At 36.7% G+C, this 15,737-nt stretch overlaps 1 protein-coding gene across 2 annotated transcripts in view; it reads right to left on the bottom strand.

The window, feature by feature from the left end:
* Positions 1–2,552: 2,552 nt before the first annotated feature.
* CAPZA2 (capping actin protein of muscle Z-line subunit alpha 2) overlaps positions 2,553–15,737 on the bottom strand; it is a 33,945-nt gene continuing 20,760 nt past the window's right edge. For both annotated transcript variants that reach the window (XM_076330424.1, XM_076330415.1), the window contains 5 exons: positions 15,537–15,616; positions 12,641–12,719; positions 8,332–8,403; positions 5,622–5,684; positions 2,553–4,705 (listed from right to left, as the gene is read on the bottom strand). In XM_076330424.1, coding sequence (XP_076186539.1) covers positions 4,565–4,705; positions 5,622–5,684; positions 8,332–8,403; positions 12,641–12,719; positions 15,537–15,616 — 435 coding nt within the window. In that variant the 3' untranslated portion in view covers positions 2,553–4,564. The remainder of the gene's footprint in view (positions 4,706–5,621; positions 5,685–8,331; positions 8,404–12,640; positions 12,720–15,536; positions 15,617–15,737) is intronic.

Below are 15,737 nucleotides of genomic sequence, written 5' to 3' on the forward strand. Positions count from 1 at the left end.
TGTGGCTGTGATTTTTCAGTTGGGTTCATAAACACTTTATTTGCAAAAGAGGAGATAGCCTGGTTTTCTTTTAGCCAGGGAGATCGAGTCCCTTCTTTACCTCACGGGACCAAAACTCTCTTCTCTACCTCTGAGGAAAGTAGCCTGGGTTCCAGCTGTACCACGAGAGATACCTTTTGCCTTAGCCAGCTGTTGCCTGCTAAACACCGTAACTGGCAGTCCCTTTGAGGACATTTTTACTTGCTAAGAAAGGAGTTGTGAGCATGTTTTTCTGAACCCCTCCTCACAACACTGCTTGCCTCGCATTCGCAGTGTTGTGCCAAAGCTGTAGCTCCACCGTCTACATTATCATTCCTAAGTAATTTCTGAAACAATCTTGAAGGGTAACTCAAACTGAGTTGCACACTGGGAAACTACTTAAAGGAAGTACTCTCAATTCTTCCACCGATGCCTACAATAGCTGTACTCAGTATAGACTTGACATTGAAAAATATTAAGCACATTTAAATACAAAACTGAAATGAGTATTTACTACAAGTCATTATTAGCATGTGGTGGTGTCCCTCCAAACCAACCAACCAAATACTACTTTAGCAGGTACATTTACAATCCTGTAAGCTGGAAGTAAGTTATTTCAAACTACAGCTAGTCAGGCAAAAGTCCCTATGTGCTCCTCTTGACTTAAGAGGAAAAAGCCTAACAGATTTGCCCCTGCCCAGCTTTATTGATTTGCAAGGAAAAGATGCACAGAAAAGTCTAAATGTGTTTACAGAATATATCCTTCAAGGCAATGATTACTGTCCTTACCCTCTCTTGCGATGAGCCCATGGATAATACCACACTGAGCAACATCTGTTACAGGTAAGCCAATCACAGTAGCAGAGGAAAATACTTCTACTAAGAAAACCTACTGAGTATTAAGCATTCCTTTTCACAGAAGAAATAAAGTACAAATTCACAGTTCCCTTCCTTTAGCTGTGGGGAAAAAAAAATTGACTTTTTTTGTTTAAATCTGATGCAGATTTTCCCCTTTCAAAAAAAAAAGAAGAGTTCAAGAGTTGACACTGTCACACAAAAATTGACACTTCAAGGTTATGAACAAACTATGTTTAATCTAAACCTAGTTTACAGTTGCATCAGAGGAAGAACACTTTCAGTCTTTCCAGTAAACAAATGCAGCAGAAGCTATGTCTGTGTCAGCAAGTAATTCAGTATGATAGGAGTGGATCCATAAAATCAAATAGTTGATGTTCAACCTCTATACCTACAGTCTGGAAATTTGAAGGCCAGGTTGAGTCTGATCCTCCAGACATCCTCAATGCATAGGTGGTTTCAAGCTACCTGAAGGAAACCACTGCTATGGGCTCACATCACCATTAGGAGCTAGAGGGCATTTGGTGCACACCCAGAGCACAGTTCCTAGTTCAGATTTCTCCCAAAGGAAGTGAACTCAAAGCACCAAAACTGCTTTGTCAGCCAAACCAGCATGTGCCAAGCGGGGATGAGAGGGGGATTTACTCCCAAACTGCACAAACTACATCACTGCCGTAGATGCAGCTGGAGTCATCCCCTAAAGAGAACACACCTAGTAGGATGTTCAGTCTCATTCAATACTTTTAACCCTGGGCTGAATGACCATTTACTAATGAAATGCGTTGCAGTGTTCCCAACTGAACCAGCCGGCAGAATTGCTTTCAGTGTATAGAGCATAAGCAGCAGTAGGGATGTAACCAAAAGTACAAGGATTTTAAAGTTTCATTCTACCTGCAGTATGAATTAAGACAGACATACAAAAAAGGGGCTGCTCAGACGAACTTGAAAGCAGAGTTGTCACTCCTGTTGCAGATGTTCAGAAAGAACAATTGCTTACTCGCGTAAGTTAAAAATTCCTTTGTGTGAAGGGGCACTAAGATGCACAAGATGTATTACATGTCATAAATGCAAGCATTTTACAAGTCCATATTACAAGCCATAACGTCTAGTACATCAATATTCCACAATACAAAGCTTGTCTTTATATTTAAAAATAGAATATAAACAAATAGTAATTCACATTAAGACAATTGCCACAGCAAAATTTCTCAGAGAAAGTGCTTTACCTACACAAAATACCCTAAAGCCTACCAAGCAAGCTCTAAAGTTCTCCAATTTAAAAAGGGGTAGCGGTAGAAACAAAAAAGTGCAAGTGACATCCAAAATTTTGAGAGAAATCAAGAACTCCAGATGTGCCATGTGCCTCAGCTGATACTCAGGTCAACTTCATCTGGGGAGTCATTACCCCTAAATATGATACAGCATACCATTTTGAAAAAGTAACAAATAGTTGATTTACTTATAAATTGCTTTATTGAAGCTATAACTTAATAAATTTAATGTTCAAGGTGTAAAATTATCTCACAGACTAAAAATTAACACAACAGGAAGAAATATAAGTAATACAAATCTACTTACGTCACCCTACTGGTAGAATTGAACCTGTAGGATGCTATTCTTTGAAGACAGGGAATTAAGACTATCACAGGACTGAATAAACAGAGAGGGAAACACAGTAATAGAGTACTTCACAGTAAAATAGCTCTTTATTAGGAATATATTTAAAACTAGCTTTTTATTTCAGGTAAGAAAAATAGCATTCTGACTTTTCGCCAGTGCTGATTCTGGTCATACGCAATATTCTAACAGCTAGAAAAGTTATTTGCGCTGTTGTTGCCCATTAACAGTTCTCCTAACTGTCCATTCACTGTCTTATTTTTAGCGTGTTCTTAAATATGTTGAAGAAGTTCTTCAAACAAGGTTTGTATTTAGATCTTAGTTAAGACTGACTGACTTGACAGTGACTCAGCATCTGTTATTAGCTCATATACAGCTTTTATAAGCCTTCTTTTAAAGAACAACACGGTTCAACAGCTGATCTACGAAGACAATTAAGAGGGCAACTCTCCAGGAAGACTGTGGTAGAACAAATCCCATTCTTCTACTACAGAGTTTAGTACTGTAAAGTAGCAGCAATTTCAAGAACTGCAGTTAATTCTATACCCCTTTATAAGACAGCACTGAAGAACAGAACATAGGGGTATTGCTATTACAATTCAAACAGTAAACTACTTTGTGTGTACATTTTTATACCTAGTACAAGTCTAGACTCTTTCTCTTGCTATGCTGTAACTTAACAGTTTAAGATAATTAATTGGATCATGCTGTAAACAAAGATATAAAACCTTTGTGTAAGCTTTACTGGTTTAGGAGTGTGCATAAATACCTGCTTTCTAAAAAAAGCTGTTCAGTTTTCCATCATAAGCATATAATTAGGTAGCATATTTTAAAACAGGTTTTCAGCCAATTAAAAATGAAATCTATGCATTTCGCAGAAGTGCTATACAGCATTTGTAATGAAGTCTGTTTTTAGATACCTGATGTCCATTTTCAATACGAGATATCTCAGACAGGGAAAGTATTCTCCAGACAAATGTGTTATTTTTGGTCTTGTAATTTCTTCCATCCTCTGTAGCCAATATGAAGCTAAAAGATACCTGTTTTAAGTAGACTTCCATATGTAGATGTTTCTTAAATGCAGATGGAAACAGTGCATGATGATATTACAACAATCTCCAAATACACTGAGCATAGCCAATAGACCACAAATTTGTGGCTGTTTTAAGCAGTATTTAAAAATATATAGAAACACCAAAAATAGGCTATATCAGGAAGCAATCTGATACTCAAATAAATAGAAAATTTGCATTTTAATGTCACATTGAATTTTAGTACATTTCAATCCAAGAAAAAACTGACAGACATAATAATGAGTACAGGATTATGTATATTACAATATGCCTTGTTATAACACATTTGTGGCTTTATGATAAAAAAACCTCAAGGGCAGATGGAGTTTGAGCTCATTTAAGTAATTGTCAGGAACAAAGCATTAAATGCATTTCTGAAATAAGTACTTTTATTTAATTTCAAAATCTTAAAACAGCATTAGACCTTGGCCTTTCCTTTTAAAAAACAAATTTAGTTACCATGGAGCTAGCTAAGTAAGTATTCTGAAAGGTTTAAACAATATAGAAAATGCTTTTCCCAATTTTACATACAACGAAGGGATAGATGATTTCAAAAACAGCACCTATGGCTAACTCCATGTTGACCTTGACCTAGAAATGCACATTACTGATCCTGACAAGGAATCCAGCAAATTTTGGAAGTTGTCCATTTCACATGAAAGCAAGAGAAAGGGTTATCGTATGCAAAAATATTTTTCAAACTGTTCTTAACGTGTAATTGAAAACTAAAGGCATGGTCTCTTCATTATAAAAAAATAAAGGTACAACAGAAACTCTAAAGGAAGATACTCAGCTATACTGAAGTTGCAACCCTCTGAAAAGAAAGAAAAAGGAAAAAAAGTCAATTAGCTAAGCTTTGTGCTCTAACCAAACTACTTACAGTGATTTTCAATGGCAAAAGCCCATGCTGACTGGGTGATTTGACAGTTCCAGATACTTTTTGTAATAATTTTTATTTGTATACAAGGACACTAAAATGATCCAGTCATGCAATGTTCACTTTAAGCATTCTGCATCTCTTTTCCAATCTTATAGCTAAGGATCTTGTTCCAGTCAATCTTGGTGCGGGTAACTGGCAATTGTCGACGTAAGGCCTTGAAAGTAGTGTCGGACATAGTCTGATAATTCTCACTGATAGCAGTCTGTTAAACACAAAGTCATACAAAACAAAGACGCATGAAGAACAGAGCTAGGATGTTATATAAAGAGCTAAATGATTGAGTAGTCTGTTACCTCTTAAACAGGCTTAATAAAAGTATGCTAAATTAAAATAATATTTTATGAAGGAAAGCTGTTAGATCCAGACTGAAACTATGGGAAGAAAATTAGTGAGACAGATGCAATAAACCTGGCTGTAGCCTAGGTGTTTCAGCAAACCACAGTGTGGTTAATCAGCAGCATGAATAAAGTGCTGATCAGCGTTAGCTCATACATCATTAATTCCAGACACCAAAGTCTTCCACTGTTTTTCCTGTGGGGATGGTAGTCAGTCCACAACATTGTATGAACTTGAATATAATGCATGATACACACTTAGTAAATTTTTATTATTAAAGAGCATTTTTTTAAAACTGACAGAACATGGTGTCTGAAATTTACCTTATGTTCAAGACCTAAATGAACATGAATCTACTTCTACAGCGTACGTCTGGAACAGTTATACTTTTCTAACTTTAAAATAACTAATTGAAATGGATAATCCTCATATTTAGCAAAGCTGTCTACCAGAGTAACCTCTGCACAGAATCTGTGCAAAAATTCCACTTAAGGAATGCACTAGTACTGAACGAGAACAGAATTGCCGATATTTGATCATGCTAGGGACTTTTCTGCTCTCAAAAAAATGACTTCTAACGTAACATTAAGTAGGTAAGTGCAATCACCAGAAGGTACGGAAAGGAAGGATACAGTTAATAGCAGCATGTAATCTATTCATATTTGTATGGAACTGCATTATCTTAATATCAAAAGCTTGCTAATTATAGAATACTAGCTTTGGTTAAGAATATGGTAATGTTATACACGTGAGTAAGGATACAGTGTTTGTTTCCAACATACCTGATATTCATTTTCTGCAGCCTCTACGATTTTTATAAATTCCTTCGCTGTCTGGGCTTCATTCTAGAAAAAGAGCATTTGAATTAGGTCTGATGTACAGCATGATTCTACGACCAGTTGGATTATGTTTTTCCTTGTAGTTATGAGAGATGTCAGGTAGACCCCATGAGAACACATGGCCATTTAGAGGCTAAACCAAAACTGAACAAAACATTCATCCAAAAGGCATATGCTACATTATTATTATATTATTATAATCTTAGAAAATATAAACAGTCCAACTGCAACAAGCATAAAGATTACCATGAAGCTCATTAAAATATTTTAATTTAAAATTCTATGGTATGATAAAAAGACATATGGAACAGAACAGCATTTGGAAATATGACAATGCACACACACAAGTCTCTAAAAACATGCAAAGTATGGATATTAATAGTATCAATGTTAAATTTCCAGTACAAATTCAGGAAAACTTAAAAGAATACCAGCTAACCCAGAAGTATGCAGACTACAACCAAAAAACCAAAACAAATTTGTTCACCTCTAAACATTCTGAATCTGGAGACTAAGCTGAGGCAAACACTAGACTTCATATACTGGATCTTCTAAAAACATCCCCAAGTACGTCTTGCAAAAATGAGGGTGCAACACACCACAAAGTCCAAATTTCATCATGACTGATAAACAGTTTCTTGGCTTTGGGCCTCATCTTTAAGTATGCAAGTGTGTGTTTGTTTCAAAAAATGACCTGTCAGTCAATCTGGAGACAAATTAGCTGAAGTGCTTGAAAGAGGTCTCAAGAAGGAAGTGAAGGTTCATGAATTTCAAAACTTCCAACTTGGCGTTGGAAACATTTCTAAGGGTGCTTTTGCAGAAGCTGTTGAAAGATAGGAGCGTTCTTGCCCCACGTGATCCCTCGTTCCTACAGAGGCAAAGACTGGGAGAAAGCTATGGCAGCTTCAACTACAACTGGTTCAGAGTCTCAGTGAAACCACCTAGCAGCTGTGAAAGCGCTCCTGGACACCACAGAAAGAGATGAAGGAGGAGGCAGAGACCAAGTAGAAGAAATGAAAGGGTTTTGACTTTTCAGTGAACTGAGGCAATGATTTCAAAGGCTCTGCTAATGAAAGGAAGAATTCAGGAGTATGAGGTCTTATTTGGCTCAGAGAGAAATTAGGGATAAGAACATAACCTTCAGCAAAATTATTCATAGCTCTAGCAACAAGAGAACTCTCCAGTCGTTTACTTCAGTTGCGCCCATTGATGGTACAAAATTTTTTCTCTGCCAAACAAAAAAAAAAAAAAAGAGGAGTCGTTGGGGCTCCTTTTAATCTACCTCCCATTCCTTCTGTGTGAAATAAGAACCTGTACAGCCTCTGCCCTCTATGAGGCTCAAAGCCAAGGCTAAAAAATTGGTAACTAGAAACATACTTGCTTTTGTTCTAGCAGGAGGTAGGAAAGTTATGTAAAAGATGGTTTTCTACTCATCAGTCTTCTGCTGCTTTACTAGATTGCAGAACAGGATTAAGTTTCTTCCCAATAGAAAGTGAAGCAAAAGCTATTGAAAGAAGAACTTCTTCCACATAATCTTCCCTGAAGCAACTCTTAGTTGAATGAAAGACTAAGCAGATCTCCCCTTCACTTAGGGGGTCAAAAGTAATTTTATATCTACAGCTTCAGAAGCGTTATCAGTTGGCACCACAATCCCCCATTCTTTATGGTGCTATTACAACTGAAGAACCAACAAGCCTTGCTTTATATTAACAAACAATGTTCTTTATTGATGAATTGAGCTTTTGAGCCAAATTGCTCACTACTAGTCATTATCATTAAAATAGTTCTACTGTTCACTTTTACAATTTCCCTTTGCCAGTTTAACCGCACTGGCTTAAGTTTTATTGAAGAACACGCCAACAATCTTACTGTTTATAAACACAATCTCCAGTAAGCAAGAGCATTATTTCAAAAGTAGTAGTTGTTCATGTTGCAACATTACCAACTCTTAAAGGATACATCTGGTACTATTTCCAAACAATTTTTATTTCTACTGTCTGCTCTTCATTACTATAATGATCCATTTGGAAAGACGTTGAATAAAATTATGCTTTAAATATAAAGTGTGTTATGCTTCTCAAGCTGAAGCATCTCTGAAAGGGCTTTTTGTACAGAAAAGCAAGAGGCTGACAGCACTAGTTACAGAGAGAGAGGAAATGAAGGGAGAATACCCACTACTGCTTCTCAACTGGTAGCATTTGTTTACTATTTTTAGCATACCGGTCTTCTCCCAATGAGCAAAGGAGGCAATCTCCTGGAGACTGTACTACTTCAGTGGGTTATTATAACTCAAACCTCCTTGATATTCAAAAATTAATTCTATAGGTCACTCTGCAGAACAAAGTTTAAATACAACAGAAGTGCAGAAAGACTGACAGCAAGCTAATTAAGTATTTACAATCAAAGTTAATTTAGCTTATATAAGCCACATGCAAGCATACATTAATTTTATTTTTTTTCTAACTTTTTTTTAAACAGAAACTACATGTTAGGTAAAAATAGTAAAAATTACACACAAAATATTTATCAATTAGAACATTAATTCCCATTCATGCAGAAGAGCAAACTAGCCTCCAAACTTCTGAGTTTTAAGCTTGCTTCTCTTTTTAATTTAAAAAGTCACTTCAATATACACACTTCAAAGTTTACTTACAGACACTGTTAGAGAATCTTGTATGTCTTTATGGCTCACCAGCTGAACATTGCCATCTTCATAATAGTGAACCTACAGAAAATTAAACAAAGAGCCTCATCATATTAAATGTTACAGACCAACAACATAAAGGAAAATCAAAGTATTGTATTTATCATAACAAACCTATATGAATCAAACAAAAACACACGTAAAATGTTACAGAACAACAAAAACAAATAGGAAAACCAAAATGTTGTAGAATTTAAATATTTTTGAGGGAGAATAGTAAAGAAGCTACTCTGGAAACATTTTTGTGTTGATATGCCTTAAATAGTATTTCATGCAAAGAAGTTTAGAATCATAGAATCATTCAGGTTGGAAAAAACCTTTAAGATCATCAAGTCAAACCGTATACCTAACACTGCCGAGTCCACCACTAAACCAAGGTTTTGATTAACATCATGAAGATGACGGCATATATTTATGTGACCTTACTAGAAACTCTTGAAATGGTGAAGATATATTTAAAATGAGAATAGTTTTGACAAGGCTTCAGGATACTGTGAAGTTGGTTTTTTTTCACCCAAACTGTTTCCTAGGGACAGTGCAACGGTAAGCTTCCTTTTCTAGATCTGCCTGGTTTTGATATTTTCCTCTATTAGATATGGCTCATAACAAAAGCTGGTATTTATGTAGACAAAGGAGCTCTTTGGGACAAAGTTTGCCAAGGTTAGATAGCAGAATGAAGTCTATTTACTCTTGAAATGTTATATCTACAGAACAGCTTCCTTGATTATTTTGCAGGAGGAGTAGACCAGTAAAAACTCTACCCAAGCTAACATTAGTACTTTTAAATTCAGTTGAGAAGGATCTGGAAACATTCAGTTTCTAATGCAACTGTTGGAAAACTTAAAAAATAGGAAGCATATATAAAGTTACATGAAATCATTCATAGTAACTTATACAGAAGAGTTATGCAGCTCATTGACATTTAAACATGTATCTTTAAAGATTTTTTACAATTTCGATAAAGTCAACATAGTCAATGTGGCTGATGTTATGAGGAATTGAAGAATTTGTGTCTCACCCTATTAGGCAAGGTAACATTTTAATTTGGAGATTAATGCACAATACTATAATTTCATATACATTATGATCATGATGTGTGCAAGAGACCCTCAATTTTATAAACAACAATAGAGAAAACACGACACAGAGTAAGACAGCTAGAATACCTAAGCAAAAGAAAGGTTTCCTATATGAGAAAGACATTATTTCCTATGATTCACCTTACATTATTATTTTGCTTACTGTCAAATACTCTTTTTTCAAGAAAAGGTATTGCCTTGGTTTCGCCTGGGATAGAGTTAATTTTCTTCCTAGTAGCTGGTACAGTGCCGTGTTTTGGATTTAGGATGAGAACAATGTTGATAACACACTGATGTTTCAGTTGTTGCTAAGTAGTGCTTACACTAGCCAAGGACTTTTCAGCTTCCCATGCTCTACTGACTGAGAAGGCTGGAGGTGCACAAGAAGCTGGGAGGGGGCACAGCCAGGACAGCTGACCCAAACTGGCCAAAGGGATATTCCATACCATGGGACGTCATGCTCAGTACATAAACTGGGGAAAGCTGGCCAGGGGGACCGCTGCTCAGGGACTGGCTGGGCATCAGTCAGCGGGTGGTGAGCAATTGCATTGTGCATCACTTGCTTTGTATATTCTTATTATTATTATTATTACTTTTGCTATTATTAGTAGTATTTTATTTTATTTCAATTATTAAACTGTTTTTATCTCAACCCATGAGTTTTCTTACTTTCACTCTTCCGATTCTCTCCCCCACCCTACTGGAGGTGGGGGGAGTGAGTAAGCGGCTGTGTGGTGCTCAGTTGCTGACTGAGGTTAAACCACGACAGGTATCACCCTAACCATAAAATAAGCTTCTTTTCAAATCAAACATTGCTGGGTGAAACTTCTGCCAGCCTTTTTCAATCCAGTTCCTAAAAGATGAGAAGTGCTTACTCAGTGCAAAATTCTGAGAACTCCCAATGAAACAGCAGAACACAGAGAAGTATAAGTCTCCCCCCTTCTCCATCACAATCCACTGCAGAGGGCCCAAACCTCCCCTGTGCTCTGAGGTCAACATCGGCACAAACATCTTATCTGTCTCACTGAGTCACATTCTTGGCAAACACTCAGGCCTAAAAACTTAACAGGGATGAAGAGTCAAATCTAATTCTGGGATGTGTTATATCTTATACAAAATATGAGAAGTAACTGTTCTGTACTATACCTCACTGCTGACATCCTTCTAGAATGCTAGGTCTGGGTTCAGAAGACTACAAGAAGGATGATGTTTATGAACAGAACCTCTTGGAAAGGTTAACTAAGGAGGGATGAGAATAACAAATTATCTAAGAGATAAAATTATAGTAACCAGTACACTTATCAGTTGTTTTCCATGCACAGTTGGAGCATGTCAAGCACCACAGGGACTTAGTTTTAGTAAAAGACTCTGCTGTTGCAGTTTTCCCCTTACATATAATTAAAAGAAAATTAAACAATGGAAGAGATTAAGACAGTTGAGTATCTCCTATATTAGATTTTATTAATAGAATTAAAAAAGGAAGAAATTGTGCAAGTGACCTTAAAAATACTGAAGATGCCTGAAGACAGCAGGTGATGCTGGAATTTTCCCCAACGTATTCATAAAAGGTCTTATCAGAAACAGGGCAACAGCCGTATTGCTGTCAAAGATTCTGCAAATAACACTGAAATTTCAGAGTACTGAAATTTCACTAATGTTGTCGTGAGTTCATATTCTAAAAAATTATTTTGCTCCTTTAAAAAAAATTAAAGCACTTTTTTGGTTGTTTGGAGAGGGAAAGGGGGAGCACTCCCACATACATTGAAGAAATTGTACACAGTTTCTAAAAATTTGAAACTGAGTTCAAAATTCCTTGGTGAAACAAGTAGTTCCTATACAAGCAAAAGTAGTAAAACTTTTCATCACTCCCCAAAACACAGACTTTAATTAATGTAAATAATGTCTTGATTAATTATGTGAAATAGTAGTAAGACAAAATCAGCTGGTGCCCAAATTGAGATGCCAATTAAAACCTGACTAAATTCCCTATTCAGGCTATTTTCCAGGCTACTGGGCTAACCTTTCCCAGAATTAGGTAGACACCTGCCTGCTTGTTCTGGAAAAATCTCTTAAGGCATTTAACCAAAAGTATATGCTGTGGAGAAAACTCCTGTTTTGCTGCAAGCTGGATTTAAGTGACAGTTTACTTTGGCAGAGTCTAAGAAACCTAGAGTTGAGAAACCTAGAAGTTAAGGGTGCTTACCGTGACCATCTTTATCTGACAACATAATAATGGCTGTCCACATTTTGACTATCATTCCAGTTGTTACAGAATTTGCCCCAGAATAGGAAATCAGATTCAGGCCCCCTGCTTGGGTGGATCTGAACACATCTACCGCATCCTAAAATAACATCCCAAGTCTCAGGCTATGGCTAGAAAAACATTCCATTGCATGTTTCTTCTGAAGTCAAGTCACTGAGCAGTAAGGAAGTGCAAAACTCATGGGGGCACAAAAGAGCAGGAGAAGGGAATTTGACTCTATTATTTTTTTACCAGACAAAGTACTACTGAAAGCCAGACTGCACTAAGCTTCTAGTGCCTGATCCCAGAATTGTTTTAATGAACTCCTGCAAAATATGTGCACACATTCCAGGGAACCAATCCACGAAGTCAAGTCCCCCTGCCTACCACATGACAGTCAGACTTCCTTTGGTCTCAAGATTTCTGCATTCCTGCTTGGACAGTATCTCCTTTCTGAATGCCCTAAAGCCAACAGGAAGGGCAAATTCTGAATGAAGGAGACGTGGATTCAAAAATTTCAGATGGTGGAATGACTGAAACCAAAGGCTCCCACCTTTCTGAACAATAGGGTGGGTAACAAAAAAACCTGCTATTATCAGTTAAAAAGTAAAAAAAGTTCTACTTCAGAAAGGGCCTACCCTCAGGAAAGGCTTGTGCAACCGCAAATTCAAGAAACAAGAAACCACAAAGGTATATGTCTAGCTGAGGTGAATACACCTTCTGAAGTCTTCTAAATCATTAGATTAAACACATATTTTATGTTTGTAAGGATTAGGTTAAATATGCAATTAAGTCACTAACACTTAACTGAATGGGCATTTCTGCTTTGCTTATTGGGTCACCAAATTCTCTTAGAATACTTAATACACTGGCCTGAGTCTCCCTTGATAATAACCGGAGACTTTACTGATCAGGACACAGTTTGAGATAAGCATACCTGAATTTTCAAGATGCCAGCCACTTGAGTGGTTGAAGGGGTGATTGTAAACTTCCATTCTGACCTCCAACGGCCATTCCTTTAAAAAAATAAATTAGAAATCAGATGTCACCCCACTGGTTAAAGAAAAAAAACAACCCCCAAACCACAACATACAACTGATAGTCAAAGGAAAACAGAGAATGAAATATGCTGTGCAACTACACATGCACAAAATCTTTCCCTAAAGATTCAGCCCTGTAACCAGTTCAGAAGAGAACAGTTTCCCAAAATATTTACCCTCAGTTTTGGATGTGGACCAAGGAGATTTATTAGCAAGGACCTTTTAACAATAGGACTTAACTTCTGAAAATACCTAAAGCCTCCAATGGTCTTTCCCTCCTTTATTATTAACTAAGTATACATAGTCAATATTTTGTTTCCGGGACCTGGACGACTTGCTGGATCAGCTGAAGCCACACTTCACATCAGGCTATGGAAAACCTGAATGGAGGGAATATTAAAGTAGCAAGACTTTCCGCTATGCTGAACTGTAACTAGGCCTTTCAGCTCTTCTAGCATTTCTGTTCCAGGACAACTATTTCCTTCCAGTTTCCTTCCACAAATTCAATATCCTTGCCAAATTGCTTAAAGGGAGTTTCAAACATCTGGAAAACAGTATGGGGAGATTGTAGTTTCGCCTGATTTCTTTCCTGTAGACTAGACATTTTCTTATTTAGTTACGAGGTTAGTGGATTAGAAGGTTAGTACATTAGAGCTATATTAAGAACGCACTGTGGCTGTCTCTCGATTTCTCCTTTGCACTTAAAGAAGGAAAGAAAGTTGATACTATGAGTTCCAATCCTACTAATGTTAGGTGTAGATTCCAGTACATTCAACAAGGGGAGAGAAAGGGATAAAGACTTTAAGATTAACACCTACTAACGGATCTATATTGACACATCTTAGATACTAACAACATTAATAACCAATGGCTTTATAATTGAGTTATTTCAGACAATATCCAAATTATAGATTATCACTGAAAATTCAGACTAAGGCAATTCAGAAGCTTGTTGGCATCTCTATGAAAACTGCAAGGGTCACCCAACTCAGTGATACTAATATTACTGGTAGCCTTAAGGCCAACCCATTAGTTATAAGAAAGCTTACGTGCTAAACTACATTTTAGGTACAATATTAGTTTTTAGATGCATGGGATTCAATGACTAGCCAACAGATTTGTTTGCTTCTTAGTCACTTTGTGGTCCTTGACTTTAAGATGCTATTCCAAGAAAACAGTTCAAGTTCAGAAGGATCCTTCTGTAGAAAATGCTCTAAGTTAAAAATGTGTCATTACTTTATTCACCTCTGCTGACTTAAGATGTTTTACAAGAGATTAACTGTCCTTCCTTTTCCTTCACATTCTTTAATAAACCATCTATCCTACTATGTTGATAGTATTTCAGAAATTCATAGAACATTTTTGTTTAGCATGTATAGGTTTTCTATCGTCCGACAAACTTGCTTTCACAGTAGGTTGCCAGCCTTCCAAATGCCTAAAAAGCTGGGACACCTTGAGAATAAATACTGGCTGTGGCTTGGGCTGGATATCCAGACATACAGCTGGATAACTGAGGACCCTGGTTAACTTTGAATTTATTCCTCCATCCCCAAATCCCCCAAACCAATATGCATTTATTAAAACTTGCTAAGAACAAGAGTTAGTCTGACTATCCCCCTGTAAAACTCTTAGAAACATGGTCAATATTTATGCATAGATGTCTGACCATAACTTTATTAAAGAAAACTTTCAAGAAAGACTTTCTCCATCTATAAAAGGTTGTTGCATATCTGTTCCTCCTCTTTAATATAAAGACTATAATATTAAAGTAACTATTTGGAATACCAAAATTCATTCATACTTCCAAACTAAAAAGAAAATCAGTATTATTTCAAGTTACTTTTCATACTGATGTAAAACACACAGACTTAACTAGTCAAGTTTAAGTCAGTAGGAAAAATTATGTATTAACCGTGCAAATTCAATTAAAGTCTATGGAACAGTATACTGGGCAAATCATTTAACTGATACAGACACACACTGAAATTACTATGCATATGTAATATTCACCTTCAGCATCAGAAAACAAATTTCTGCACTTCCATTCATTACCTGTGGGACTGCTAAATATAATTTCAAGCAGATGCAAAATAGCAAATAAAATAATAATGAAAAACATTTCTTCAGACAACTGCATATATTAGCTATCTTTAGGAGATACTTCCTTAACCCAATTCCAATACTGTGATATTTATCTCAAGTCTGGCCAGTTTCCTGCAAGGAGCTATCCAAAGTTCACTCCAGACTGTGGAAAACATCTTTCAACCAAGCACGGGGGGGGGGGGGGATATTTATCAAGCTGCAGTTTATAAGAGTTCATTTCATCCAAGATGACCTTTATCTACCTCACCCAAAAATTAATGATTCAAGTCCTACAGTAAATTAATCTTTGGTCACCTCCTTTCTCCAAGACATGCAAACTAGAAGGAGCTGGTTTCAGTCTGTCAGTCACAAAGGAAGCAACACAAGCAGAAGCAACTGTGTGAGGGAGCACAGGCATGGGTATTGGTGCTGGTGTGATAAACTGGAAGAGTCATGAAGAATCTTACGAAGTTCCCAGAGTTCTGCAAAGGAGATGCAGATGTGCAGTCTGCCATTTTACTTACCACAAAGGAAGAGATTTCTACATAGTTTCGGCAGAAAAACTTGGGGTGGCGTGGAGGTAGAAAAAAAGTCAAATGCAAGATGTGCATGCACCTCCTTCGCTGAACTAAGGATTATCAGCGTAATGGCACTAGTGCAGTTATTCAGTTTACTGTATTTTACTGTATTTGTATCCATACAGAAACTTACCAAAAATTTTTTGCTTGGAACTGATGGCTCTCTATGCATGCAATAATGGTCTGCTGTCCATCAATTGTTTTACCATACACCTTAATTAGAAAGGAAAAACAAAAAAAAACAAACCCAAAAAAACAGAGTTAAAGTTTCAGTATCTGTCTTGCTCAAACTGCTTAGAGATATCTAGTTCTTTTATCGTTACATAAACTGTAA

Source organism: Aptenodytes patagonicus, chromosome 1, assembly GCF_965638725.1.
Source record: "Aptenodytes patagonicus chromosome 1, bAptPat1.pri.cur, whole genome shotgun sequence".
Taxonomy (NCBI): Eukaryota; Metazoa; Chordata; class Aves; order Sphenisciformes; family Spheniscidae; genus Aptenodytes; species Aptenodytes patagonicus.